At 42.5% G+C, this 25276-nt stretch overlaps 1 protein-coding gene across 1 annotated transcript; it reads right to left on the bottom strand.

The window, feature by feature from the left end:
- Positions 1–7410: 7410 nt before the first annotated feature.
- On the bottom strand, positions 7411–23234 carry ccna1 (cyclin A1). Its single transcript, XM_085999372.1, has 8 exons — positions 22957–23234; positions 22512–22773; positions 22152–22279; positions 21222–21445; positions 20588–20789; positions 13551–13664; positions 7933–8066; positions 7411–7849 (listed from the first exon to the last, which is right to left on the bottom strand). Exons 1-8 carry the CDS (start codon positions 23107–23109, stop codon positions 7771–7773), a joined length of 1296 nt encoding a protein of 431 aa, XP_085855498.1. The 5' UTR covers positions 23110–23234; the 3' UTR covers positions 7411–7770.
- Positions 23235–25276: the final 2042 nt, after the last annotated feature.

Raw genomic sequence — 25276 nt, 5'->3', positions numbered from 1 at the left:
GGTTGCGTGGTGGCGTCTCTCTCTCTCTGGTCTTGAAGCCGGCTTGGGTGGGGGGCGGGGCTCGGGAGAGCGGGAGCGCGGGGCTCGGGAGAGCGGGGCTCGGGGAGGCGGGGCTCGGGAGCGCGGGGCTCAGGGAGGCGGGGCTCGGGAGAGCGCGGGGCTCAGGGAGGCGGGGCTCGGGAGAGCGCGGGGCTCGGGGGGCGGAGCTCAGGAGAGCGGGAGCGCAGGGCTCGGGAGCGCGGATCTCAGGAGAGCGGGAGCGCGGGGCTCGGGGAGGCGGGGCTCGGGAGAGCGCGGGGCTCGGGGGGGCGGGGCTCGGGGGGGCGGGGCTCGGGGGGGCGGGGCTCGGGAGTGGCCACTCGCCCTCTATCTCTCCTTCCCTCTGTCTCTCTCCCCTCCCCCTCCCTCCCCCTCTCCCTCCCCCCTCTCTCCCTCCCTCTCCCCCTCTTCCCCTCCCCCTTCCATCTCCCCCCTCCCCTTCCCCCACCCCCTACCCTCCTTCCCCCCACCCCCTTCCCCCCAGTCGCTCTCTCTCTTCCCCCCAGTCGCTCTCTCTCTTCCCCCCAGTCGCTCTCTCTTCCCCCCAGTCGCGCTCTCTCTTCCCCCCAGTCGCTCTCTCTCTTCCCCCCAGTCGCTCTCTCTCACTCTTCCAACAACAACATGCCCTCAAAAAAGCCTCGGCACCGCCAGGCACATCAGCTAGTTCTTAATAAAGCTGGGACAATAGACTGGCAAAATATAAGAGCAGATGACTGCTCCGGACATATCATGAATTTACATGCAGAAAGTTATTCCTATTCTAACAAAAGACCTGGACAATTTTGGGAATGAATGACTTTGTGGTTGATCTAACTATTGAGGTTTGCATTTGGGGCATGCAATGCCACATGGATGCTATCTATAGCCACCACACAATGGGGAATCCAGCACCTCAGTAAATATTTATTGCCCTCTCAGTCATCCGTCAGGAATTTTAAACCTCCCTATGTCCCACAGCAATGTTGAATGGCAGGGATACAGAAGGGTCTCTTGCACCGCACCTTGTTAGGGTACAAATGACAGGTAATACATTGTAAAAAAAAAAATCATCATCTCATTACAATACACTTGTACATAAATCTTGGAAGTGGTGTTGGGGAGGGTGTAGAGCCAGCAGCATGGCTCCCTCCCTCATTTTCTTCCCCCGCACTCTCATATTACCCTAGTTTCCCAGCACAACACTGGAATTTGGGGGTTCTTCATTTCTTAAGTTAATACATTAGCTTTTTGACAAATGTGCAACTTCCATTTTGAACTTAGTAATAAAAAATATTTAAACAAAGATACAGTAAAGAAAAAAAATTGTGGACATTTTAATTTGTTCCTAGGAAGTAATGTTTCAATCTGGCAAAAAACTTTACTCAAGATCTAGTCTGAATAAATAAGGCAATTATTTTTGATTTCTCCAGTCTAATGGCTTTGTTAGCATTCAATCATTGTTAACTGCTGAATAAAGAACACAATCACATTCTGCAATGGGCAGGGAATCCTCATAAATGTTATGCTTCGGTAGCAGGAGCACAGAAGCAGAAAATATACCCTAAAATGTTTACACAAGAATATAAAAGAGCACACTGAAAATTAGCTCTTCATTGTCACTGAATATGAAGATGCAACATTATAAAATTAAATTTTTCCTGTGGTTTGATGCAATTGATCTTAATAATCCTCCACTCTAGTATATTGCAAAACTCTTGGCCATGACACCAGAATTAGTGATCCATGAAATGTAGCAGCAATCAATGTACTCTCCCAATTCATTGAGGAATTGGAGAGGGGGAGTTGGCCTAGTCACTTCAGCAAGGTGAGCTCATCATACTTTGAATGCGCTCTGCTCATTTTCTAGGCGTGCAGGGAGCAGAATGAGTGCAAGAGGTGGTGGATCATATGAGTAACAGCTGACAATAAATTATTCCAAATCATTTCTTAATTACTGACAGAAAATGGGATTGATTTAAAGCATCATAAAATTCAAAAAAGCAGTGGGCTACTTTTATTAAAGATAGAGGTCCAGAGTAAAATGCTACAGTTACATACAAATAAGAGTTAGGACAAGGAGGAAATTGGAGTTCTATGGAGGTACGATACACTAGAGGGTTCAAAGACTGAATCTATTTGGTTAGAGTTAAGGAACAGAAAAGGAGCTGTTACATTGGTGGGTGTTTACTATAGACCCCCAAATAATAATGAGATATAGAGGAGCAAATCTGTAGGCAAATTTCAGAGAAACGTAAAAAGAATAGAACAGTAATAGCAGGGGACTTCAATTACCCCAATATAAACTAGGAGAGAAAAAAGGAGTAAAGGGCAAGGAGGGTGAAGAATTCCCAAAATATGTACAGGAGAACTTCCTTAATCAGCATATTTCTAACCCAATAAGGAAGGATGCAGTGCTGGATCTAGTTCTGGGGAATGCATTAGGGCAAGTGAAGTGTGTTGCAGTGTGAGAATATCTGGGCAATAGTGATCATAATATAAATTCGATTTAAAGTAGTTATGGAAAAGGCCAAAGAAAAATCAGAGGTGAAAATACCCAACTGGAAGAGAGAGAATTTCAGTGATTTGAGAAGGGACCTCTACCTGTGGTGTGTCTAACTCCCTAAACGTGCTATTCACGATGTCCCGAGCATCGTGAACGCTCCAGTATGCATCCAATCGCAGCTCCAGTGCCGCAATGCGGTCTGTCAGTAGCTGCAGCTGGGTGCACTTCCTGCACATGTAGTTGTCATGTGACGTAGTATGGAATTGTAAATATATATATATATATATACACACACAAACATATATGAACTTTCAAAAGACATTTGATAAAGTACCACATAACACTTATTTGGAAAATAGAAGCACATGGTACAAAAGAGATGGTAACTTGGGTACATAATAGGCTAAGGGATAGGAGGCAGAAAGTAGTGGTGAATGGATGTTTTTCTGACTGGAGAGAAGTATGCAGTACAGTCCCCGAGGGGTCGGTATTAGGACCATTGCTTTGCTGGTTATATATAAATTACCTTGACTTGCGTATAGGGAGTACAATTTTGGAGTTTGCGGATGATCAAAAACATGGCAATGTAATAAATAGTGGACAAGATAGTAGACAACTTCAGGAAGACAGACTGGTGAACTGGGCAGATGCAATTTAATGCTGATAAGTGTGAAGTGATGCACTTTGGGAGAAACAACATGGAGAGGCAATATAATCTAAATTGTATAATTTTGAAGGGGGTGCACGAGCAGAAGGACCTGGGGATGCACATTCACAATCCTTGATGATAACAAGGCAAGTTGATAAGGCAGTTAAGAAAGCATATGGGATACTTGGCTTTGTAAATCAGGGCATTAAAAAAAAACCAAAGGAAGTTATGCTAAGCCTTTTCAAATCACGAGATAGGCCTCAGCTGGAGTATGGTGCACAATTCTGGGCACCACACTTTAGGAAGGATGTCAATGCCTTGAAGAGGGTACAGAGGACGTTTACCAGGGATGAGGGACTTCAGTTATGTGGAGATATTGGAGAAGGTGGAATTGCTCTCCTCAGAGCAGAGGTGGTCAAGGAGAGACCCAGTAGAAGTCTTCAAAATGATGAGGTCTTGATAGAGCAGTCGTGAGAAACTATTTCCTCTGGCAAGTGGGTCGGTAACCAGAGGTCTTAGATTTAAAATAACTGGCAAAAGAACTCAAGGGGAAAGGAGGAGAAATTATTTCACGCAAGGGTTATGATCTGGAACACTACCCGAGTGATGGAATCAGATTCCATAGGAACTTTCAAAAGGCAATTGGACATTTATTTGAAGAGAACTAATTTGCAGGGTTATGGGGAGAGCTGGGGTGTGGGATTAAATTGGACAGCTCTTTCAAAGAGCCTGCACAGGCAGAACAGGCCGAATGGCCTTCTTCTGCACTGTAAGATTCTGTGATTACGGTGATAAAATCTACCCACCTTGCTCACTTCCCTCTCCCAAAAAGTCAAATATTTTTGCATGAAGTTCAAATTCAGCAACTTTTAATTAGTCTACATAATAGTTGTGAGGATCATAAAAGCAACTGACCAAAAATTGGGTACTACATAAAAACATGTAAAGTATTTTGATTCCATAACTAGCTAGCTTTCAAATTGGCATGTAGGGGAGAGGAAGGGTGGGAGTTTGAGGAAAAAAAGCCAATTCTGCAGCACTGTTGCGGTGATCCCATCAGCAGCACACCGACAATAAAACATCACGGCATGTTCCCAAGTACACATTGGACATATAGAGGGAACAAGAGTCATGGTCTTACCTGATTATATTAACAAAAGACTAAATCACTACAATCAGAATCTTCATTACAGAAAATTCTTCCCCATTAAAGGATTCAATTTAAACATAGTGGGTGCCAGCGACAGGCATACGGAGGGGGATGGTAGTGAAGGAAGTGATCTTAAGGTCTTTCTTGGATATCAGAACAGTCTTTCCTTTTTCTTGTACTTTTCTCAGGTTGCCATTCATGCAAAAATGACAGCGAATGTCAGCAGGCTGGGACATCACAACCAAATGCATTTCTAGCAGGACTACTTGATATTTATCAGAAGCATAACTATAGCTGTTTCCTCTACTTTAGCTCGTGGTCAACTGCCTGCGAGTGTTATCTTTTCCCCACTAGGACAGCCAAACAATGGGAAAGACATCCAATAGTAATCTTTAGCACAAGATTAGAACTTGGTGCATCACTTCCTAATAAGTTGGGAGGAGATATCTTAATACTTAAAGTTGCACATTTCAGCATCTTAATTACTTTGTGACAATATAGGAAAATGTGACCACCATTATGCAATGTTCCAAATAGCAGAGAGATAAAGTAGTTTTTGGGGTGGTATTGAGGAATGTTCAATACAAATACATTTGGTCATGCAAGTCTTGTATGTCCTAGCATTATACATGAAATTCTGCAAGTCTGCCACCAGGGGTTTAAGTACAGCTGACCCCATTAAGAGAGACCATGTACATTTGCCATCTGTGAACAATCCATAGGCTGAAGTTATGGTGTAAAGCCTAGTTGATTGTTCCAGTATTCTGGTGAAATCTAGGTTTATAGTTTGAGTTTTGCTCAAGATTGCTCTGTTGTAGGTGCCTCATTGATCAGCAGCACGGAGGCTCTTCCTGCATATCAATGATCTCCAGTCATCCAACCCGATTACTTTGCCAATTCCACTCAATACAATTTCAGGACTGCACACAACTGAATTGCTGAATCAGATCCTTCAAAAAAAGGGACTCCTGGGGTTCTAGATTTTTTTGGTTCAAAAATATTCCTGGGATCTTCCTGTAAGAATTCACAATAATTTACAGTTCTGAAGATTCATTTTTTTGATTAAAGTATCCCTGGGCGATGAGCTTTTAAATTTCCAGGGATAAAAATGGCGGACACCACATGGCCGAAGACAAAAAGAGGCTTGGCATGCAGCTTTCTGTGTCTGGAAGTAAGGTTCAATGAAGACAAAGGACAATGCTTTGTAAACAAAGCAACTGAATGCTATTAGCATTTGTTTATATATTGAGTGGATACATTTAAACTGCAGAAGAGACTTTTTGTATCTTGAATGGGAAACGTTAAGATTTGAATGGATTTTAAATCACTCAGTACTGGACAATAGAGCAGTTGTATCTCCCTTTTGTTTCAGCACAGGGAGCTCCGAAAATCACATTAACTCAATCTATCCACTTTGAGTTAGCCTATCACAGCTTTCTCTTGTGTATTGGACCCTTTTGGGTGGGGAATTTTGCACACAGCCTGCAAGGCAGGACAGGAGGGGCTCACCAGATATAAAGATAGGGCTGAGAAGCCAGCTCTCTCTCTTGACTTCCTGGGACCATAGGTGAGCTCTCTCTCGTCCCTGGACCACGTGAGCAGAGTTTCTGACTCAACAAGGCAACCTAGCAGGAGTTAAGGGGGGGGGGGGGGCGGTGGAGATGGTGATTTAAGGGAATTGCTAAGATTGTTTAAATAACATTGTAGCCATTGTATGCCTCGTTTTCGCTGTCTGCAACCCCCGTTATATAGTTTTACAATTTTACTGTGCTCGTGTGGGATAGTTTGATATTGTGATTATAGTTTCTTTTAGTTAATAAAGCTTGATTTTTTTCTCTCATCCAAAACACTTGTTCCGTTTTAATATCATTAATTATAAGTTCCTCCACTCAGAACTAAAGGAGGGGTAGCGATTCGATACCGCTGTTTGTAAATTGGTTTAGAGTGTAGCAGCAAAAAGACTGCTGGCCAGGTAGATTACCTTAAACCAGTTTAAAAGAAGCCCTCGGAATCCTTACATTCCTTCCATACACTGGCTGTGGGCATTACTGGCAAGGCCAGCAGTCGCTGCCCATCCATTTACAAGAATGGATGTGTGCCTCCTTTCTTGAAACACTGCAGTCCATTTTGTGCCAGTATTATTCTTTGTAGCACTTTGATACAAGTGAGCTGCTTGCCAGGCCACTTCAAAGGGCAGTGGCGTCAATTGTATTGGTAAATTGGGGTGGGGGGCTCACAAGGCAAGGACTGCAGGTTTCCTTCTAAAAGAGATTAATGCAACAGTTGGCTTTTTAGTGGCTATCCAACAGCTTCCTGGTCACTTCAAATTTGCAAAAAAACATTGGATTACTAGTCTGGTAACAATCACTACTGTACCCTTACAAGTGTGCCACCATAGCTTGGTAATTTGTATTGAGCCCTAGGGAACAAAAATTGTACTTTGGCTATTATACAGTTGAATTGACAAAGTAGAATCACTGCACTGTGCCCACAACTACCAGATGTTAGCCAGTAAGATATGCAAATAGGACCATAGAAGATCCTAATTATTTTTACATAACTAGTGAGCAACTCATGAAAGGTCAGCTATCCAATTTGAAAACTGTCAAAGATACTTTGCATAGGTATTCAATTTTTAAAAAGCCAAGCATACAACCCATAGAGAAGCAAGCCTTTCAATTCACTGGAGGAAATTGAGAAGGCATGGGGTAGTAGAGGATGACCAAAGATGTACACTTGGCTGCTAACTCAAGGCTGGAAGGTCAGTTCCAAGGGACTGCCAAGAGAGACTAAAGGTGGTAACTCATTGGCAGCCCCAGTTTTTAAATTTTGCCTTCATGAAAATTGTGAATGTGTGGCATGGATCAGCTAATGAAAGTGGATATAGGTGTGGAAATTTATTCAAGGATGAATTAGATGAGGGAAGTTAGCAGTTTTGGGAAACAATGATGACTGCAAAACCCCCCCAGATCATTTCATCTCTTCAACCTTGGCCTTCCACTGGTTCAGAGTACATTTCCTAATACAAGTCACCTTAAATACCAATGAGTATTTAGGGCAGATAAAGTTGATGCAATTTTTGAAAAAAAATTATTTTTAAAAAAGGTTTTATTGGTTGTCCAAGTGCAAAGTATAAACATTCATTCCTCACTGAGCAATCTCCATCTTATGCAAAGTCAGAAACATTACTTGCATTTAAAACACTGTTCATGAAGTAGTGGATGGCATTTGAACAGTCACTATTCATGGAATTTAGAATGAATTTCATGGAGTGCCCTTTTAAATAGATTAAAAATTAATACTGTAGTTTTAAAATTGCACCTTAAAATGTTCTATAAAACAAGGTCACAAGCCAACAGCCACAGGGAGTTGACCAGCAGCAGTCCCTCAAGTGTTAATGTTATGACCAGTTCAGTTTATCTTGCCATTTACAAAATCAGTGCTCCATTTTCATCCTTCTATTGCACTTGAAGCAAGTCCATGCAGAGGTAAAGTTGCTGGGGGGTCAATGAGAGAAATTCTCAGATACCTGGAGGAAAGCAGATTAATTAAAACATTTTTTTTTTTTTTTTTAATATAAACAATTTATATTGAATTAAAAACCCAACTTACTTGGAGCTCTTGTATTTTTCCTTAATGGCTTGCTGTGGCTGGAATTTGGCTTGAAGAAAGGTCTTATGCAAGTCATTCAGACAAGGTACAATATCAGCTAAAGAGTAACCAGTGAATGCAGCAAGAGATTCAGGCTGGAAAACAAACAAGTTAGTTACTAACTCAATAAAAAATTAGTTTCCAAAATGTGGTCTTCAGTTTCATGAGTGCAGTCATTAGAAATTATATCCAAAGTTAGAAATGGCATTAAAAGGGAAATTAGAGAAGCATGCAATAAGGGCACAGCAGTTATCATGGGTGACTTTAATCTACATATAGATTGAGCTAATCAAATTAGTAACAATACTGTGGAGGAGGAATTCCTGGAAGTGTATACAGGATGGTTTCCTGGACCAATATGTTGAGGAACCAACTAGAGATCAGGCCATCCTAGACTGGGTATTATGCAAGGAGAAATGATTAATTAGCAATCTTGTAGAGGCCCCTTGGGTTGGAGCAATAATATGATTGAATTAAGATGGAGAGTGAAGTAGTTGACTCAGACTAGGGTCCTGAATTTAAATAAAAGGAAACTACGATGGTATGAAGCACGAGTTGGGTAGGATTGATTGGGAATGTCACTCAAAGGGTTGACGGTGGATAGGCAATGTCAAACATTCAAAGATCGCATGGATGAACTACAGTTTGGCATAAAAATTAAAGAGTGACTCAACTGTGGCTAACAAGGGAAATTAGGGATAGCATAAGATCCAAGGAGGACATATAAATTGGCCAGAAAAAGCAGTAAACCCAAGTTTAGGATTCAACAAAAAGGACAAAGGGATTAAATTAAGGGGAAAATAGAATGAGTAAGTTTGCAGGGAACATAAAAACTGACTGTAAAAGCTTTCATAGATATGTGGAGAAAAAGACTGAAGTCAAGCATAGGTCCCTTACGAAGGAGTTCAGTGAAGATTCACCAGGCTGATACCTGGGATGGCAGGAATGATGTATGAGGAGTGATTGGGCTTGTACTCACTGGAGTTTAGAAGAATGAGGTGATCTCATTGAAACTTATAAAATTCTAACAGGACTGGACAGACTAGATGCAGGAAGGATGTTCCCAATGGTCAGGGAGTTCAGAACCAGGGGTCAGTCTAAGGATAAGAGGTAAGCCATTTAGGGCAGAGATAGAGTCAGAGTTATACAGCACGGATAGAGGCCCTTCGGCCCATCGTGTCCACGCCGGCCATCACACCCTGTCTAATCTAATCCCATATTCCAGCATTTGGTCCGTAGCCTTGTATGCTATAGCATTTCAAGTGCTCATCCAAATGCATCTTGAATGTTGAGGGTTCCAGCCTCCACAACCCTTCCAGGCAGTGAGTTCCAGACTCCAACCACCCTCTGGGTGAAAAAGTTCTTTCAAATCCCCTCTAAACCTCCTGCCCTTTACCTTTAATCTGTGCCCCCTAGTTATTGACCCTTCTACTAAGGGAAAAAGCTCCTTAGTATCCATCCTATCTATGCCCCTCATAATTTTGTACACCTCAATCATGTCCCCCCTCAGCCTCCTCTGCTCCAAGGAAAACAAACCCAATCTGCCCAGTCTCTCTTCATAGCTGAAGTGTTCCAGCCCTGGTAGCATCCTGGTGAATCTCCTCTGCACCCTCTAACGCGATCACATCCTTCCTGTAGTGTGGCGACCAGAACTGCACACAATATTCCAGCTGTGGCCTAACCAGTGTTTTATACAGCTCCATCATAACCTCCTTGCTCTTATATTCTATGCCTCGGCTAATGAAGGCAAGTATCCCATATGCCTTTTTTACCACCTTATCCACCTGTTCCGCCACTTTCAGGGATCTGTGTACTTGCACACCCAGATCCCTCTGACCCTCCGTCTTGCCTAGGGTCTTACCATTCATTGTGTATTCCCTTGCCTTGTTAGTCCCCCCAAAGTGCATCACCTCGCACTTTTCCAGGTTAAATTCCATTTGCCACTGTTCCGCCCAACCCATCGATATCGTCCTGCAGACAGACTACCCTCCTCGCTATTTACCACCCTACCAATTTTTGTATCATCCGCGAACTTACTGATCATACCTTTTACATTCATATCCAAGTCATTAATATAGACCACAAACAGCAAGGGACCCAGCACCGATCCCTGCAGTACCCCACTGGCCACAGGCTTCCAGTCACAAAAACAACCTTCGACCATCACCCTCTGCCACTAAGCCAGTTTTGTATCCAACGTGCCAAGGCCCCCTGGATTCCATGGGCTCTTACCTTCTTGACCAGTCTCCTGTGCGGGACTTTATCGAAGGCCTTACTGAAATCCATGTATACCACATCCACTGCGTTACCCTCATCCACACACCGTCACCCCCTCAAAAAATTCAATCAAATTAGTCAGACATGATCTTCCCTTGACAAAGCCATGTTGACTACCCCTGATTAATCCTTGCCTCTCCAAGTGGACTGATTTTGTCCCTCAGAATTTTTTCCAATAATTTTCCCACCACTGATGTTAGGCTCACTGGCCTGTAGTTCCCCGGTTTTTCCCTACCCCTTCTTGAATAATGGAACTACATTAGCGGTTCTCCAGTCCTCTGGCACATCCCCTGTGGCCAGAGAGGTTCTGAATATGTGTGTTAGAGCCCCCGCAATCTCGTCCTTTGCCTCACAGCAGCCTGGGATACATTTCGTCCGGGCCTGGGGATTTATCCATTTTTAGGCCTGCTAAAACCACCAATACCTCCTCCCTCTCGATGTTAATGTGTTCGAGCATATCACAGTCCCCCCGCCCTATTTCTATGTCTACATCGTCCCTCTCCATAGGGAAAACAGATGCAAAAAATTCATTTAGAACCCCTCCTACATCTTCCGGCTCCACAGATTGCCACTTTTGTCCCTAATGGGCCCTATTTTTTCCCTAGTTATCCTCTTACCCTTAATATACTTATAAAACATCTTAGGATTTTCCTTTATTTTGCTCGCCAGTGCTATTTCATGGCCCCTCCTTGCTCTCCTAATTTCTTTTTTAAGTATTCCCCCGCACTTTTTGTACTCCTCTAGGGCTTCCTCCGTCTTTAGCCTTTTGTATCTGCCAAAAGCCCTCTTTTTTCTAATCCATTCTCATATCCCCTGACATCCACAGTTCCCTGTGGTTTTTGGAACCACCCTTGACCTTTACGGGAACATGTTGCCATTGTATGATCTCAATCGCCCTTCTGAAAGCCTCCCATTGCTCCGATGCGGATTTTCCTACCAGTAGCTGATCCCAGTCCATTTTGGCCAGATCCTGCCTTATCCTATTAAAATCGGCCTTCCCCCAATTTAGAACCTTTATTTCCGGCCCACCCCTGTCCTTTTCCATGGCCACCTTAAATCTCACCATATTATGGTCACTGTCACCAAAGTGCTCACCTACTAGCACTTCTTCCACTTGGCCGGCCACATTCCCTAGAATTAGGTCCAGTACCGCCCCCTCTCTTGTAGGACCTTCTACATGCTGGCTCAAAAAGCTCTCCTGGATGCACTATGAATTCTACACCCTCTGTCTATCCCAGTTAATATTGGGGCAGTTGAAATCCCCCATTATTATTACCCTATTATTTGCACATTTCTGAGATTTGCCTACATATCTGTTCCTCTATCTCCCCCTGACTGTTTGGAGGCCTATAGTACACTCCCAGCAAAGTGCTTGCCCCCTTGTTTTTAAGCTCCACCCATACGGCCTCATTAGAGGAACCTGCTAATATGTCATCCCTCCTTACTGCAGTAATTGACTCCTTAATTAATATTGCTACACCCCCTCTTACACCCCTCCTCTGTCTCGCCTGAAGATTCTGTACCCTGGAATAGAGCTGCCAGTCTTGCCCCTCCCTCAACCATGTCTCCGTGATAGCAACAATATCATACTCCCATGTGTTTATCAACACCTTCAGTTCATCCACCTTATTTGCAAGACTCCTTGCATTAAAATAGATGCCATCCAGCCTTGCCCTTGTGTATTTGCCCTGTCTACCAAGCTGACACTATTTTCTCTATAATTGGCAGCACATCACCCCCTTTTCAGCTCCTCAGTATCCCATCCCCCTGCCAAGTTAGTTTAAACCCCCCCCCCCCCAAAACAGTGCTAGCAAACCTCCCCGCAAGGATATTTGTCCTGCTCTGGTTCAGGTGCAACCCGTCCGACTTGTACAAGTCCCACCTTCCCCAGAAGCAGGCCCAGTGATCCAGGAAAGTAAAACCCTCCCCCCCTACACCAACTCATTAGCCACGCATTCATCTGCTCTATCCTCCTATTCCTATACTCACTAGCACGTGGCACTGGGAGTAATCCAGAGATTACAACCTTTGAGGTCCTGCTCTTTAATCTGTTACCTAGCTCCCTAAATTCTTGATGCAGGACCTCATCCCCCTTCCTACCTATGTCGTTGGTCCCAATGTGGACCACAACTTCTGCCTGCTCACCCTCCCCCTTAAGAATGCCCTGTATCCGCTCAGTGACATCCATGACCCTGGCCCCAGGGAGGCAACAAACCATCCTGGAGTCACGTTTGCGGCCACAGAAACGCCTATCTGTTCCCCTTACGATAGAATCCCCTACCACTATTGCTCTCCCACTCTTTTTCCTCCCTTTCTGAGCAGAAGCATCCCTGGTGCCAGGAAGCTGGCTGCTGCTGCCTTCCCCTGGTGAGTCATCCCCCTCAACAGTATCCAACTTGGTATACTTGGAGGAATTTCTTCACCGAGTAGTGAACTTGTGGAATTCTACCACAGAAGGCAGTAGAGGCCAATTCATTAAATATATTCAAGGAGTTGGATATATTTTAAGGCTAAAGGGATATGGAGAGAAAGCAGGGACAGGGTACTGAATTTGGATGATCAGCCATGATCGCATTGAATGGTAGAGCAGGCTTGAGGGGGCCGAATGGCCTACTCCTAGCTTATGTTTATTCTAGACTATGCTCAGTATTGTTGGTTGAACTAGCTAACAATGTTGTGCAAGGCAGTAAAATTGTAAACTGCAAGTACTGAAAGTCTTAAGACATGCTGAAAATACAGGTCAGTAGCAACTGGACAGGCTTTTGGGCCAGTTAAAATCAGAACTGAACAGAAAGAAATTAGCAGTCAGTGTTGGAAAATCATGCTACAAGCTTTAGGAACATCAAACCAATCTTTCTGCTGGGCACTTCAGATCTTAGTGGATGTTTATTGCATGTGGGGGGTCTGAATGCCCAAGGAGGAGGGGGGGATTACATTTGGGGCAGAGTACTCTTGGCACAGCACTAGGCAGGGATCTGAATCTCTGGTATTTTAATCTCAATGGCATTTTCAGCCTTGCCTTTAGTCTTCCTTGCCTGCTTTTTTATTTCCTCATGTTTAAGTGGACTAATCACTATTTGCATTTTGCCCTTTATACCTCTGCACCACCTCACCCAACTATAATTTTAAGTCAACCTATTAATGTAATTGCTAGTAAATTAACTTAACCCATTCTCAGTCAGTTCTGAATGTACACCTAAAATACAGATGATGATCACTGGCCTGTGGTGTATTTTCAGTATTTTAAAAAAAAAATTTAATAAATGAATGTGCTTTGTAAGTAGTGGCACAAAAATGCTTACCCAAAAAGCTTTGTTGATTGTGTAGTTTGCCAAGCAATATGCAGCTGCTGCCATCAGAGAGGGTGTGTACTTCAGACATACATCAGCTTCTAGTAAGCTCAGTTCAGCTATGTACTGTGGATTGAAAAAGATTGTCAACTAATTGGTATAAATGAACTTTTGCCATCTGAAACATGCTTAGTTAGCTCATGACTTGCTGTAACAATTCCTAGAGATGGCACTAGAGTACAATTTGTGTTGTTCTTTCAGCAATTTTACTTCTTCCATCCCAACTTTTGGTCCTCCTGCATGCCAACACCAAGGCACGGTTCCATTTCAAATGGCCTTCAAGTTTACCACCCAACTGAGTACATAAGTCAGTTTAAGCAGCCCATACCACCCCCCCCCCCAAATAAACCAGTGGCATCCATGGACAACATTCAATGCCACAGCATCATCCAACTCAAAAGGTGGCAGCAAGTTCACTGTACTATGCAATTGCTTGAACATCCAAGTCATGATAAATAGAAACTTGTAGCCAACTTGTTCTGCTCATCACAAATACTTAGGCTCCAATTCCATCAAGCTCTTTGGCTGGCCCCTCATGATTGTGTACAAAGTCTAGCCCAACATCATTAGAAAATTTGAGGTGCTCACTTCTACATGAATCTCACCCATTTACAGTCATATCCATTTAAGATGAAAATGGATAAAAGGACATCTAATGCTTTTTCAGCTTTCCCACTTGTAACCTTAAAGGGCAATTAGGGATGGGTAATAAATGCTGGTCTTGTTAGTGACACCCAAGAATGATTAAAATAAACTCACTGCAGTCAAGCATCCTCTATCTTCTCACTTCCACCCTGCTTCAACCTAAATCTGCACCCCAGCTAGTCACTATTTTTGCCTTTTATTTCAGACATCTAGATGGTTCACTTTGGATATTGGCACTGCCAATGACAATTTGTCAAGGTTAATGGACAAAATATTTGGGATCTCAAATCCTCACCTGATCTTCAATGTAGAGAGGGTGTCTGTTTCCATCAGGTCATATATTCAAGATGTGGGCACTGCCACCATTTATCACCCATCCCTTGTTGCCCAGAGAAGGCAGTGGGCCTTTTTATACAACTGTCTTATTTGCCCTCTGAAGTGGCCAAATGAAAGTCAACCACTTGAGTCATCCAAGAAAAATAAATGACATCCAACAGCTTCTTGGCACTGAACATATGCTTTTAACTTCCAAGTGAATTGGGAAACAATGCCTATGGGACCTACTGCCAACATCTCATTTACTTTGGTGTACCATCACCTGGTAAAATGAATTGGTGGTTTAACCTTAGACTACCTTGTCAGGTGACAGCATATTCACATGGTACAGTGTTTGGCTATTTAACAAGTGTAGGTATGCCTTGAGAATCTAATGTTAGACTTCAGTAGAAGTGGCACACCCCAATGCTTAGAATTGTGGCAATACCAGCTTTTCTAACTTATTGGAGCAGGGTTTGGATTCTCCATTAATGTTCAGCAAATCTAGTCAATTACAATTTCAATAGTGCTCATCTACCATGATAAAATTGAGACCATGTGTGAACTTAATACTGCACAAGTATAGGGCAGCACCTAACTACCAACAGCCCCTTACTCAACTGTAACCTGGCTATGGAAAAGGTATGTTCTGGTCAACCCAAGTATTGAAACAAAAGCCATCAGCAATTGCTTACCAAAAGAGTGTTATTGTTGAAGTAAAGCTCAAGAAATAGCTTAGCCACTCAGTGCCCCAGTATACCAGTCAGCTTAAAAATGTTCTGGAAACTGAAATTCTCAGACGTTGATACGCAAGTGATAGTCTATTAACTACCTTGGTGGGGGGGGGGGGGGGGGGGGATAAATGTTGGCCAGCACACGAACTCCCTTGGTGCTCTTCAAATAGCACAGTTATATTTTATGTCCACCAGGTGGTCAGACAGGGTTGGTTAAAGGCATCTCATGCACCCCAAAGGTGGGACTGCTGCACTGATTATGCACTCAAGTATATGGAATGAGGCATGAACTCAAGCCTCTCAGGGCAAGTACTACTGAGTTAAGAACATAAGAAATAGGAGGAGTAGGCCAATCGGCCCCTCGAGCCTGCTCCACCATTCAATAAGATCATGGCTGATCTGATCCTAACTGCCAATCCACTATCACAGAACCATCTCCTGAATCTAAGAATTAGAGACATGAAATAGGAGCAGGATCAGGCTACACAGCCCCTGGGCCGGTCCAAACCTAGACTAATGTCCAAATTCCTGCCCGCTCCCCGTAACCCTTAATTCCCTTTACTTCTAGGAAACACTATTTCGGTTTTAAATTTATGCGATGTAGCTTCTACAGCTTTTTGGGGCAGCATATTCCATGGACCTACCACCCCGAGTGAAGTAGTTCCTCCTCCGTTTTGAAAGAGCAGCCCCTTATTCTAAGACTATGCCCCCTAGTTCTAGTTTCACCCGTCATCGGGAACATCCTCCCCACATCCACCCGATCCAACCCCTTCACAATCATGTTTCAATAAGAGCGCCTCTCATTCTTCTGAACTCCAATGAGTAGAGTCCCAATCTACTCAACCTCTCCTCATACGTCCATCCCCTCATCCCTGGGATTAACCAAGTGAACCTTCTTTGTACTGACTTGAGCACAAGTATGTTCCTTAAGTATGGACACCAAAACTGTACGCAGTATTCCAGGTGCGGTCTCACCAATACCTTGTACAACTGAAGCAATACCTCCCTATTTTTATATTCTATCCCCTAGCAATGAATGCCAACATTCCGTTGGCCTTCTTGATCACTTGCTGCACCTGCATACTAACCTTTTGAGTTTCGTGCACCAGGACCCCCAGATCCCTTTGTATTTCAGTACTTTCCAGTTTCTTGCCATTAAGATAATAACTTGCTCTACGATTTTTCCTGCTAAAGTGCATAACCTCACACTTTCCAGTATTGTATTCCATCTGCCAAATCTCTGCCCACTTAGCCTGTATGTCCCCTTGCAGGTTTTTTTATGTCCTCCTCGCTCACTACTTTCCCTCCCATCTTAGTATCATCTGCAAACTTTGATATGTTACACTCGGTGCCCTCCAAATTGTTAATATAGATTGTACATCGTTAATATAGATTGTACATTAATATAGATTGTAAAGAGTTGGGGACCCAGCACTGACCCCTGTGGAACACCACTAGTTACTGATTGCCAGTCTGAGAATGAACCATTTATCCCAACTCTGCCTTCTGTTATAGCCAATCCTCTATCCATGCCAGAATATTACCCCCAATCCAGTGATTTTTTAATCTTGAGCAATAATCTTGTGGCACCTTGTCAAATGCCTTTTGGAAGTCTAAATACACTATGTCCACTGGTTCCCCTTTATCCACCCTATATGTGTTACTTCCTCAAAGAACTTCAGCAAATTTGTCAAACATGACTTCCCCTTCATAAAACCATGCTGACTTTGTCCTATTAAATGAGGATTGTCCAAATGTCCTGTTACTGTCTCCTTAATAATGGACTCCAAAATTTTTACCTACCACAGATGTTAGGCTAACCGATCTATAGTTTCCAGCCTTCTGTCTACTGCCCTTTTTAAATAAGGGTGTTACATTTGCAGTTTTCCAGTCTGCCGGGACCTTTGCAGAGTCCAGGGAGTTTTGGAAAATTACCAATGCATCCACAATCCCTACCGCCACTTCCCTCAAGACCCTAGGATGTAAGCCATCAGGTCCAGGTGATTTATCCGCCTTGAGTCCCATTATTTTACCGAGTACCACTTCCTTAGTGATTTTGATTGTGTTTAGCTCCTCCCCCCCTTTAGCCCCGTTTGTCCAGTGTTGGGATATTCTTAGTGTCTTCTACTGTAAAGACTGATGTAAAATATTCATTGTGTTTTTGCCATCTCCATATTTCCCACCATTAATTTCCCAGTCTCATCCTCTAAGGGACCAACATTTACTTCAGCCACCCTTTTTCTTTTTATATAAACTATAAAAACTCTTACTATCTGTTTTTATATTTTTTGCTAATTTACTTTCATAATCTATCTTCCCTTTCTTAATCAATGTTATTTTTTGCTGCCTTTAAAGTTTCCCCAATCCTCTATCCTCCCACTAGGTTTGGCTACCTTATATGCCCTTGTTTAGTCAAATACTATCCTTAATTTCTTTACTTAGCCACGGATGGCTGTCTTTTCCTCAGTGGAATATATATTTTTTGGAAGTTGTAAAATAACTCCTTAAATGTACACCACTGATCATGTATCGTCTTACCCATTAATCTATTTTCCCAATCCACTCAATTCCGCTCTCATACCTTCATAGTCTCCTTTATTCAAGCTTAGCACGCTTGTTTGAGATCCAACCTTCTCACCCTCTAATTGAATATGGAATTCAACCATGTTATGGTCACTCATTCCAAGGGGATCCTTTACTAGGACATTTTTAATTAATCCTGTCTCGTTACACAGGACCAGATCTAAGGTTGCTTGCCCCCTGGTCGGTTCAGTTACATACTGCTCAAGAAACCCATCCCTAATACACTCAATGAACTCATCGTCAAGGCAGCCCTGCCCAATTAATATGATAGTTAAAATCCCCCATAATTATAGATGTTCCCTTATTACAAGCCTCAACTATTTCCTGATTGATACTCCGCCCAACAGAGTTGCAACTGTTCGGAGGCCTATAGACTACGCCCACTAATGTTTTTTTCCCCTTATTATTCCTTGCCTCCACCCAAACTGTTTCATTATCCTGATCTTTTGACCCAATATCATTTCTCTTAGTGATTCCTTCCTTTATTAACATAGCCACCCCACCTCCCCTTCCTTCCGGTCCTTCCTGTTCGTTAAATAACCTGGTATGTTTAATTCCCAGGCATTGTCACCCTGCAGCCATGTTTCTGTAATGGCCACAAGATCATACCCATATGTAGTTATTTGTGCCATTAACTCGTCTATTTTGTTACGAATGCTACGTGCATTCAGATAGAGAACTTTCAAAGATGTTTTGTGACACTTAGTTCCTGCTTTTGCCCTTATTACTTTACCTTTTACTCCATACCTTCTGCCCCTTCCAGACACGCTCTGGTTTTTAATTTTCCCACTGCTACCCAAGTATGACCTTCTCTGTTGTCATTATTATTTGCTCTCTAGGAACCTCCCCCCCACTAGTTAGTTTAAAGCCCTCTCTACAGCCCTAGTTATATGATCCACCAGGACTCTAGTCCCAGCACTGGCCAAGTGAAGCCTGTCTCAACAGAACAGCTCCCTCCTGCCCCAGTAAGCAAAACCCATTTCTCCTGACATCTTAACCATGGTAAGCTACAAAGCTAGTTCACAGGGAAAACTCCTGACATGTTATGACTGACAGGCACAAGACCTACTACCATCCACTTAAAGGCTAGTTAATATGGATAGGGACTGCAAATGGTTCTTTTGATTGACATTAAGATTGGTGCCCCCATAGAGACAGCAAGTGAGGTCTCTGTTCAGTCAGCCACAGGACTGCAGACAACCAATGGCCCAACCCCCTCAAGGGACTGGAAAAGCTGTTTTGTCACTGGAACTGCAGACAAATATATACAGAGGCCCAAAATGTTAGTCAATGAATTTAGCTATTCCAGTTGGCCAACCCTGGTGATTTCTATTGCTCATTTAAACAAGGTACTGTAGCAACATGATCTGTGGACTTCACCCATGATTGACATTTAGCCATTGCATGTTGATCTTCAGTACAGAGATTAATTTAAAATCCAAATTAAAAAACCCATTTTGCAAGTGGCTCTCTCCCAGCTGATTGATGGGGAGATTCTGACTGTGCATCAGATCCTAGTTTGGGCAATGAAGTCATCTGACTGTCTGCCTACTGCAGGATCTGAAATTCAGTCAAGCAACCATGACCTTGATTCAGAGCCGCTTACAGAAAGCAAGCAGATAGTGGACAGAGAGTTTTCCCTTTGAGACATCTTGCTACATGACTGCTTCATGAATGCAGACAGTTTATCTGTGGGATCCACACAAGACTGCAATGAACACTTACTGCCAATTAATTAATCAGCCCAGACTTTCGTTCCTTATGGTGTGCTTATAGTTCAAAAGACCCAAAAGTTGCTATTCCACTTAAAATTTGGCACCACATTGGATTGATATGCATTAGTTAACCATCACTGGAGATTGGCCATCAATGTCTCTATCTGCCAATTAACAGTTGTCCCTCCATCTGGTATTTTTCCTGTAAATTTCAGTAAACAGGCCAAATGAGAATTCTACCTATGAGAATTCTACCTTTGATCCTTTTACACTAACCAGTTTAACTTGGTCGGCAAGATATTCAGCACCTATGCAGCCACGTGGGTGGAAAGGAAAAAGGGGACATTGATTTTTAGATTTCATGCTTGACTGCTCCTTATGGGAACACTTACATTTACTGGCCCAGTGTGTTTTCATTAAGATATCTAGATTTTAAAGTGCCATGAACAGAACTCACTTCCCCTAGTGGCTCTCATGCTGTCCTGTGATTCTTAAATCTAAGGCAAACACCTGGGTTTAACAAAAAAGTATCATTTAATAAAATCACTTCATGTACCATAGATAATTTGCAACTGCTGTCCTAACCTAGCACGTCAGTAATCCCATGCAAGAGCTGCCTCAGACGATGATAATTCCTCCAGTCGAGAGCTGCCATATACTGAACAATTTACAAGCTTATGGAAATTGAAGCATTTGGCTCCTCCCTGGGACACCTGCCCACCTCAAAGCACACTGCCTGTTAAAATTAGTTTGACAGGTTGACTAAAATTCATGCCACCCTGTTGAAGTTTTATTCCAATCTACGTGATTTGATGAAATTACTACTAGTTTCCTGCTCCAGAGGCTGATCAGTTATACCCAGGCATTACCTAAAGGTGCAAGATGAAACTACTTTCAAGAGCTTCAGGATCTCGAAATTCCTTCACTTCATGTCGAACTCCATCTTGTAAGAGTCCAGCTAGTGAGTTGAAACGGAATTCAAATTAGATATACATACCATAGCTAGGGTTCCCATTTGTCCGCCAGTTCCCTCCTCCAAAAACTGCGTTAGGAACTGGTTAACTGTTGGGACAGTCATGTCAAAGTTCAAAACCTTGAGTAGGAGGTGCTCCATGCGCAGGAGTTGTTTCTTTGTATACGTGTCATCGGTTATGTAGACAAACTCATCTATTTCTGGGGGATAGATTTCTTCATATTTCCTGGGGGTGAGAATTTTAAAACATCCTGTAAGTATATATGCAACTGTTCATTTCGAACTGACGTTCTGGGAAGAGATTTCCATTTAAGAATTACAAATTCCAACAAAGCAATTAGACTTCATTTGCAGTAGTTAGTGTATCGATTTCTTTGTGGGTGCAATGACGAGACATTTATGAAAGAGAATGTCTTTTAATCTAAAGTTTGTTCAGGAAATTAACTGCATCACAGGAGACACCATCTTACAGATCCATCTAGAACGAAACCAAAACTAAACTAAACTGCCTTGCTGGTCTCGGTCACATGCCCTCTGCTGGTCAGGCACAAGCAATCAATACATGCAAACATACTGGTAATGCATCATAATCAAACAGGCAAATACCATCTCTATTTGCTGATATCATTACAGTTCGCTGTTTTAAGCAATAACTTACGATGCTACAAGCATTGCTGCAGTCCCGACAAGTTGCAGCTTCCCTCGCAAGACCGACATGCATGACAGGAATCGGTCCAAGTAGTTTATCGCCAAGTACAAAGTTTCAGTTTGCAGACTGTACTCCTCACCAACTTCGACAAGCCAGTCCACGAGGATGGAGCGCATACTAGGGGTTATGTCCGGCTGCTTTTTCATGTACCCAAACTTTGGCCTATACTTCTCCTGAAACAAAGAGTTTAGTATTTTCATTTTTAATTAAACATTGCATCCGCTTCAGGGTAATTATATTAGTACGACAAAACTCCGGATAGGAATCCGTTGTCGTTTTACTACTCCCGCAGTGCCTGAATTCGAGAGATTGTCTCGTACGAATCAAATTCGTGGGGGTTGGGGGGGGGGGGGGGGGTTTACAGAAAGCATAGATCAGAACTCTAGCCTTAACAAGCATGGTTTTGCAGAGTTAGGGAAACGTTTCATTAATCCAAAGTTTCGGATAGAATCTAGTGTCTTGTACAGTTGCAGTTTGCATTCGGGTTGATCTATTTCAGGTCTGCGTCATTTCGAGGCATCTTCAGATCACGTGAACAAGTGGCCAATAAATGTTAAATTTCACAAGCTCGTTGGAAAATTTGCATTAGATTGCTTGCCCCCGAATCAAGCCATGCATGTTCAGGCTAGCTGATATTCTGCGGGCTGCCGCTAGGACTAGCGATACAACTGCAAAAGCTTTGTACGACGAGATACAGCAGTTTTAAGCCACTTAGTGGAGAAAGCGACTAGAGTGCTATAACCAAACCCGAAGCATCACGCCCAGGAGTCAATTGTGACATTAGGAAGCGATATTGCAACCATGTAAAAGTGGTTCCTTTGCGATTCGAACCGCTCACTAGGTTTAGTTCATTATACTACCCTAGTACGACGAACTCACTTCTGCCTCTCTAAGGTATCGATAAATATCCTCTGCATATTCATCCACAGCGAGATAATCTACATGCTCATCCGAATCTTCATGGGAACGCTGCGAGCGAATTGATGAATCTACTAGCATAGGCGAAACTGCGGGAATAATAAAAACAGGCATTTGAAACGAATGAACAAGATGCCTGGAGAATGTATAAACGAAATGATTTAAGTTTTAAACCCAACCGTGTTAGCAGCGAAAATAAAAGCTAAATTCTAATGGTAACGCATCCATCCACAGTTAGAAGGCAGCAAGGAAGAGAGAAAAATTGCCCCAGAGATTAGTGTTGGTGCGACACCAGAATTTCAGTTCATGTCTTGCAGTTACCTTCACTGAGGTCCAGGAACAAGCAACAGTCATCCGCTGTTTTGGAAATACTACCAACTTCTCCAAGTTTAGTCTCCAGTTCGGAGGTCAGGTTACATTCGGAGACTTCCACCTCATCCTGGACTTCATCCTCCATGTAAAGACTGAAGTTCGGGTTGGATACAAAAGTAGCCGGACATTCAGGAAAGGTCGTGCTGCGCGTAACCGAAGTGAAGCCATTTTCTGTGCCCAGTGTCACGATACCATAGGGTTTCGGAGGAGCCTGCCGAAACACGTTAGAAGAGGGAACAAGTTCAAGCAGTTTGCAAACTCGCCGAAATAAAATTAAAAGCTCCGTTGTAGTAATAGAAGTTTTCAAAAGATATTTAAAGAAATACGCCTCAATATAACTCCAAGTACAAAGGAACTGGCCCCAGAAATAACGGATCTACTGAATTGATTTTACCTGGCAAAGTGAGCGCCTCTGCTGATCATTTTCATTCAACACCCCTAAAACGGTCCTTTGTTTTTGAACAACTGGACCATTTTGCGGAACGAAACAAATGTTTTCCTGATTAGCGTCGCACTTTAAAGCCCCAGCAGAATTATTCCTGTACATGGTTGCTAATGGCAGCTGAATCACAAAGAAGACCAGCGCTATATATAGAACTTACTGCTCCTTGACCTGCTCAAAACAACTTCCAAATAAAATTGAGAGTGAGCTGCTCATTAAAGCCAGGTATATATGAGAGTGGGTTTAATTGGTTTCCAAGCGCTGAACAGCTCGCTCGGGTTCCATCGTGTAGCAAATTACTTTCAATCAGCCCGCGTCTATTAAATCCCACCAATCACCTTCCGTTATTACTGCACGTGTGCTTCTAATCAACAGCTCCATGGTAACGCAGCACGCCACCGGCTCTCGCGTGACTTCCGCATCACTGCTGCGGCTGCGCGTTACCAAGGTGACGGAGGGGCAGCATCTTTGGGAAAGTGATCAAGCTGCAGAAACATCACCGGGTTATTAATGACAAGGAAAGCCGGCATTCTCCCAATAGCATGCAGATGAACATAATTCCGACAATAGGGAGGTTTTATTATTGGTACAAAAATCAGAAGCATAGACACCTGATCAAAATTTGTATTTTTTTTTTAAAGATATTCAATTTATGTCATTTATATTGAATGTTTGCAATATCCACCTATGGCTGCATTCATATCACATATATGTGGAAAATAGACATTTCGACTATCAATTATAAATGATTAAAGTACACCACTTTAAATGAGGCAATTCTTGGGACTGAGTGGAGTAGAACATTTGTCCTAGTTCCTACACATAAAGTGTGCAAATGAAAGACCAGCACTGTATATCTAAAACAGGACTATAATTTAGTACATAATTATACACAATTTTAAATATCAGAATAATTTTAACAACCCAATTGTGATGTTATGTTTTAGATTTTTTCGTTATATATCTCCTTTTTCATTATCAGAATATGTATTCTGATTATCAAATGCTAAAGTACAGTATAGATTGTCATAGAAATGTTTTGGATTAATGTGTCAGCCTTGGCACACTCGCCTCTCAGTCAGAAGGCTGTGGTTTCAAATACCATACCAGAGACTTGAGCACATAATTTAGTGCAGCACTGAGGGAGTGTTGCACTGTCTGAAGTGCCGTCTTTTGGATGATATGTTAATCGAGGCCCCATCTGTCTTCTCAGGTGGTATAAAAGATCCCATGGCACTATTCAGAGAAGAGCAGGGGAGTTCTCTAATATTTATCCTTTAACCAACATCACTAAAACAGACTATCTGGTCATTTATCTCATTGCTGTTTGTGGGAGCTTGCTGTGCACAACTTACTGCAGTGTTTCCCTATATTATAACAGTGACTACATTTCAAAAATACTTCATTGGCGGTAGTCTTTGGGACAGCCTGAGATGGTGAAAGGTGCTATATAAATGAAAGTTTAAAAAAATATTATTTATTATTGTGGAGCTTCATTATCTGCAATGGATACAGTTGATGAAACTCCAAAACAGTGGATTAAAATGTCCCGAATAAATTCAACTTCAAAGCAGAATACAGGAAGAGCACTGAAATAATGAATTGTCTTATAGCAGTAAATAAACATAATAATATATTTATCCAACTATCGATTTGTATCTCTGTAGATAAATCATTCTGGTCATAGGTCGTATATTTATACATAAATGACCAATTAGAAAAAAATGGTCAATATTATTGGTGTCTAACGGCTGTAAGCGCTTCACTGTTCTTTTGATGCACTGTCGAGTCTCCCATTCTGCGAATTGTAGGCTACATTATCATGTGCGCGAGACATCAAAATATTTATTTTCAAAGAACCGCGAATTCTGAATTAAAATTGACTGTCAGTTACGGTTTGCATCCAATTAATATTTCGTTCTATGTTGTTTATTATATACGACATACAGCAATGTAACTAACAACACGGTGACGCTGGTCAGTGTTACTGGATCCTACAATGATAATATGGATTCTTTTACGCATTCCGAATTAAGTAATTCTAATTGTATTTGCCCTATTTATTTTTATATTAAAGTTACACGTGCAAGTTATTTTGTTCACAATCGCTGGATGTAAATTATCTGTTTCAAATGAGGGCAAATAATCAAAAGCACAGAATCCACACCAGCGATATTAATGTACCAGGGTATCTATAGACTGCAGCATAATCACCATCCCAGGCTGTTACTTTGTCAGGTTGATCGTTTGCTTTACTCTGGGGCCCCGAGCT

The sequence above is a fragment of the Somniosus microcephalus genome, chromosome 10 (assembly GCF_052327205.1).
Source record: "Somniosus microcephalus isolate GS21.2 chromosome 10, FLI_Smic_1.0, whole genome shotgun sequence".
Taxonomy (NCBI): domain Eukaryota; kingdom Metazoa; phylum Chordata; class Chondrichthyes; order Squaliformes; family Somniosidae; genus Somniosus; species Somniosus microcephalus.
The sequence above is the reverse complement of the archived record's forward strand: the minus strand, read 5'-3'. Positions and strand labels throughout refer to the sequence as shown.